This window comes from Adiantum capillus-veneris, chromosome 10 (assembly GCF_014529385.1).
Source record: "Adiantum capillus-veneris isolate H3 chromosome 10, ASM1452938v2, whole genome shotgun sequence".
NCBI lineage: Eukaryota > Viridiplantae > Streptophyta > Polypodiopsida > Polypodiales > Pteridaceae > Adiantum > Adiantum capillus-veneris.
In genome coordinates, this window is record NC_140940.1 from 23948846 (window position 1) to 23954163 (window position 5318).

General features: G+C 38.9%; 1 protein-coding gene across 3 annotated transcripts; it reads right to left on the minus strand.

Moving 5' to 3' along the window:
• Positions 1-400: 400 nt before the first annotated feature.
• LOC147448553 (uncharacterized) lies at positions 401-4958 on the minus strand. 3 transcript variants are annotated; one of them, XR_015189508.1, is made up of 2 exons: positions 4778-4958; positions 401-889 (listed from the first exon to the last, which is right to left on the minus strand). XR_015189508.1 is itself a non-coding variant. In XM_086522407.1 (2 exons), exons 1-2 carry the CDS (start codon positions 4811-4813, stop codon positions 2201-2203), a joined length of 324 nt encoding a protein of 107 aa, XP_086378533.1. In that variant the 5' UTR covers positions 4814-4958; the 3' UTR covers positions 1512-2200. The 3 variants fall into 3 exon arrangements, 1 of the variants encoding a protein (XP_086378533.1); XR_015189507.1 differs by lacking the exon at positions 401-889 and adding an exon at positions 1512-2491; XM_086522407.1 differs by lacking the exon at positions 401-889 and adding an exon at positions 1512-2488.
• Positions 4959-5318: the final 360 nt, after the last annotated feature.

The window sequence follows — 5318 nt, forward strand, 5'->3', positions numbered from 1 at the left end:
GAAAGGAATTGGTGAGTGATGTCGAGCAGAACACCACCCGTACTAATGCCCAATGAGCGTCACATAATAGTAGTTCGTTAGATGCATGCTTGGATTATTGATGAGCGGACTGAATATAGTGCCTTCCGGACCTCAAGATGACCATTATCATGTGTAGTTAGGAAGCGTGATACTCGGGCTGAAGGCAAGAAGACATAATTGATGACCGAAGCAACTTACAATGAGAGAGAGAGAGAGAGAGAGAGAGAGAGAGAGAGAGAGAGAGAGAGAGAGAGAGAGAGAGAGAGAGAGAGAGAGAGAGAGAGAGAGAGAGAGAAGGTAATACTGATCAGATGACATAGAACATAAAGTTACATCTACGTGTTTTGTGTATGGTAGGAAGGACATATATTCACAACATTGAACGTTCCAATTACACAAGCGCGACTCCAACTCGACAACATTGCAAGGTCCGTTATCTACATTCAATTTTCCATGCGCATGCGTTTGCTTGGCGCAACACATAAACACTACGGGGCAGGACACAACTTCCGTTTCTTATGATTTTTTGGAGAGACCACAATGCCAGCTCTCCACCATACTTTTGTATGGCACCTCTGTATGACGTGCATTGTATACTTTGCACTTTGAGTCTGTGAGGTTTCATTGCGCTATGATATGTTTAACTATTCACATTGCTTTTTTGTAGCTTGATTCAAATATCAGCCTATTGAGTGGACAATCAAAAAACATCAATACAACATTGCAGGTCAGTAAAGCACCTCATTTATTGTTGCATTTCATTCATGCTTTATCTATTTGCTTATTTTAGAAATTTTCTCATTACTTCCTCTGCTTCGGTTTATTTGGATCTCGTTTTCTGAACTATACACTCGATGTCGATCAACATCTGCAAATGTTAGGTACACAAGCAACTCTTTGCATACGATTGCTAGCCAATGCATGTGATGTATTACAATAGTAAATACACAAGTAGTGAATGCATGATGTGGTGTATCGCAATAATGAGTTCACCTTGTGCATCTTTACTTTAGCTCTTGCCTTGAATAAGTTGTACAATCATACTGACATTACAAAAGTTGAAATGAAGACGAACACGGGTAACATAAATATCCTTCATTAGTGTTTCCTAGACCCTAAGTTCAATGAGCTGGATTCAATCCCAATTGGCGTGTAGTGCATGATCACTGAAAACATCGACTTGACAAATCGGTGCAGCAAACGATGCAACATGCATCGTCGATGCCATAACATAGAACACAGAAGGTGAAGTTACATGTATCACCGTTCTCATCCATTGTACCAAAGGTAAAACATAAATAACTACAAAAGAAGGAAGACAAAACACACTCCACATCCACCTTCAAAAATGCGAGCCGACGTTTTATGCTATCAACCATTCGATGAAAATCTCATTTTTGAAATACTTTGGTTTGCGAGAATTTACATGTAGCACGTATACTAGAAAAAACATTCATCAATAGACATAGTAGTACAACCTAGCTTGAATATAATCTCAAATGTAACCATCCCTATAACCTCTAAGAATGGATGCACTTAACTTTGTCTCCTTCCATAAACATTATAGCATTTTTCAAATCTTCCTTTCTAGATGCTAAATGTCAATATGTCGAGTTATAGTTATATTTTATAGATGTTATATAGCAAGGCCCACCAAGCAAGACTAGTTTGCCCTTAATGGTGACGTGTTTTAAAGAGTTCAAATATATCTACTTTTGTTCGGGGGATTCTAGTTTGTCTGCGAGAAAATTAGATAGCCGACGGTTGGTGAGGGAGAAAGGGCGATGGAGCAGGTGCAGCCTCCTGCATGTATGCCCTGCAAATGACAAACGGCCAAGATCAGTTGCAAAAGATCGGGCATGTGGATCTGCAAGACGCCGATCTTCATCTCCCATGCCCCGCAACCTCTCGCCTAGGGACGCTCACGTTTCTCTTGACGACGCAGCAGGCACTGCAAGAGCAATATGGCGGCGCCCCTGCTGCTGTCACTCATGCTCCTCTTCACGAGCAAGCCCCTGCTTACGCAGACTGGCGCACGCCGCCACGAAACGATGAGGACGAGGGCTCCTGGCTCCTTCAGCACATTGCAGATCATCTGCATCCCGCAATTTCCGTCGTAAGCGCCGCCGCCCTGCTCACCGCCATCTCTGGGCTTGTCGTCTTTCTGCATAAAAAAACCCTAGCCACTCTCAAAGCACACCGTAGCCCTGCATCTGACTGCCGGCTTCCTCGACCCATGCATCACGACCCTGCGCCGTCCTTCTCCGACCCTGCGCCGTCCTTCTCCGCCTCCTCCGGCATGTCGCCTGCGGCACGTGCAGTACCGCTCACTTTCAGCGCGAATCTGCTTTATCCGTGCCCCATCACCACAGTTCGACGATCGGTACTGTGGAGCCCGTCTCTTCATTGCCTTCAAATCTGACCTACTTTTCTTCCTTGCAATGATGGGGATCATCATCCTTTGTCTCTACTACAAAGAGAGTATTTTCAAACCCATTAGTGCTAGACAAACTAATCCATATTTTGTGTATTATAGGTTATTCCCAACTTATAGCTAGCTAGAAGCACTACTAGATGTTCAAGAGTGTCTCCTTTGAGGGATTGACATTATACACCTAGAGTTCATAAATAAGAAGCTGCATGTGTTTATTAGGAGTCTTGCTCACAATAATATACAAAATAAGATACATTCCTCCCACACTGGTAAGGGGTTCTAGTTTGTGAAAAATGAAAAATAGTTTCATTAGATAGTTGAAAATTAAAGATTAAAGGTGGAACAATACCTTAAATTAAAAGGTAAAATGGCTATTGTGGCACGCTGTGAGAAAAGAGGGGAAAGATTGATGTGGCATGCATGCAAGGAGAGAACAGGTGAAAAGGTAGGGCACAACAAGTTGCATCTCTCTCTCACATTTTGCACCCTCGTGCATGCTTATGTGTGGGATTATTAGATTGCCTTTGGTTTTGAGAATATACCAAAATGAGAATATTTATACAGAGACAATAGAGTAAGCTTAGCTAATCTACGTAGTGCTTGTTAAGTCTGGATCAATCATTTTCCAGAAATGCACCATATTATGGGGTTCTATTAATAATTTCTTAAGCACACAACATAAACGAAGCCTTTGGTGGGTTATGAGAAACCTAGATTTTCTCTATTTTTTTCTCTAATGCATCTACAATTTGCAATTTACTCAATGCATCTACAAATCATAATATATACAAATAAATTGTAATGTAGAAATGAGCTAACTACAAAAATGAAACATAACTGTCATATCTATAATTTGGTCTGACTCAAATTCAAGCTCGTATGATCATGAGGTCAGTTGCATTTTGGCAAAAATCAAGTCCCTTTTTGTCTCTGAAAATTCCAATTACATTGATCCTAGCGTATTGACTTACACCGCAAACTTCAATTCCAAGCAACAAACATGGCTATGTGTTTAATCTTATTGGTCATTTGAATTGACGCTCATGATGTAGCCTCCATAGTCAATGTAGGTTGATAAAAAAATCTAGAGAAAATAAATCAAGGGTTGAAGTTTTTTTTTGGATGGCCATTTCTAAAGCCTATAATTTTACTAAATTGACTCGATGGTAGATCTTTTTTTTTTTTATAAAAGAGACTCAAACTTATTTGAAAAATCCTCAATAGGTATGTAATGAGCCTATCACACTTCTATGTTACTTACATAAAGATTGACAATATGTACTACTCACCCAAGTTAGTAAATTACAATTTTATGCAAAAGAAGCTCTTTTCAAAAAGGTTAAAAAAAATCATTTTTAATTCAAATATGACTTTCAAGTCTTAAGTACATCTTTTTTTTTTTTTTTTTAGCTCGCTGATGCTTCGCATCAGCTAGTTTTACAAAATTGCGCCCACACACCCACCCCCCCTGTGTCGCAAGGGTTGAACCATAGTGGGCCTGCTTAGAGCCCCTTTCCTTAACCACTAGGCCAACTCCCCCTGACCTAGGTACATCTTAACAAGATGCTCAAGAAGTTTCATGAAGTTTTATGTCATATGCAAAAATTATGTTTAAAATACTAGAATCTAGGCATGAGCCACTTTAGGACTAATATTAAGGACCTCATTAGATATATTTTTTACTATTTTAATTTATGAAAGAGTCTTTTCATTTAGGACCTCATTAAGGTCCATTTCATTACATTGTTTTATTATTTACTATATTTATTAGACCTACCTTTTTTATGGAAACATTAAAATATTATTTTGTTTTATTTTGTCAATGGGTCACTTTATTTTATTGTTTTTATTTTACTTTTTTCTCATTTTGTTTTCAAATGCTGATGTGTGCCTTTCACCTTGTTATGTAAGTGAGGCCCTTCATGACATATAAGGCAACGCACTTCTATAGTAAAATACAACAAAAATGACATATACTTGTTTGCACTCATTTAGAACTCCTCTCCATAACTCTCATTCCCGCTTAACTTCAGGAGGCCTTTGTGACTCCTCACCTTATCTGAGCTTGAATATGAAACCAATCAAGAAGCCTATGTGGTCAAATCATAAAAATCTTCCAATAAAATCACTTATCAATATTTTGCATATATACATATGCTTTTTAAGTATAAAAGACTTTTTTAGAGCACTAAAGTTGTTCTTATGTGAGCATCTCCCATACAAACGGTATAATCCTGATGATCTCCACTAAGAAGAAGGAGGTAGGATTACTTAAGAATGACTCATCATGATGTAAGAGTGAGTTGAAAACATAATACCAACCTTTTGTATAGACTTTATGTATCTCTGTGGATACATGTGTCAAACTGTCAATGTGCCATGTAGTAGCTTGCTTTCTTGGAAGGAGAAAGGGGGCTGTTGTCTCCTTTCAAAAACATTCACACACACTTGTTAAAGTGCTTAGCACGCCCTGTAGTAGGTGGTTCCCTTCTTGAAAAAGGAGGACAACTAAAAGAAACAATATCATGACTCACCAAACATTTGATTCAAGATAAAGAGAACGAGGACTAGGAATGTAATACAAGAAGATCACACTCATTTCATGTAGAATTTGGTAGGACAAGTATGTTCCATAAATAGTGCCTAAAATTAATAATGGATTTTTTGAGTTCTCTAATCTAGTTATTGGATATACAGTGCTTGACAGTCTATGAGTACATTGTATACGCCTAACTGCAACCAGAATACTTACAACCCCTTCCCAGATGACATGTTGGTGCACCTTGCTCCATTATAGGAAACTTGCATAGAGAGATAGGGAAAAGTGATCAGGTGGGACAAAGGGCGAGGAGCAGAGAGAGAG

Bases quoted from the DNA above. Each gene is read 5' to 3' on its own strand.
- LOC147448553 (XM_086522407.1), bottom strand. From the start codon at position 4,813: ATGTATCCACAGAGATACATAAAGTCTATACAAAAG. The intron at 2,489-4,777 runs GTTGGTATTATG...TCTTTGTAGTAG, and splicing joins ACATAAAGTCTATACAAAAG to AGACAAAGGATGATGATCCC.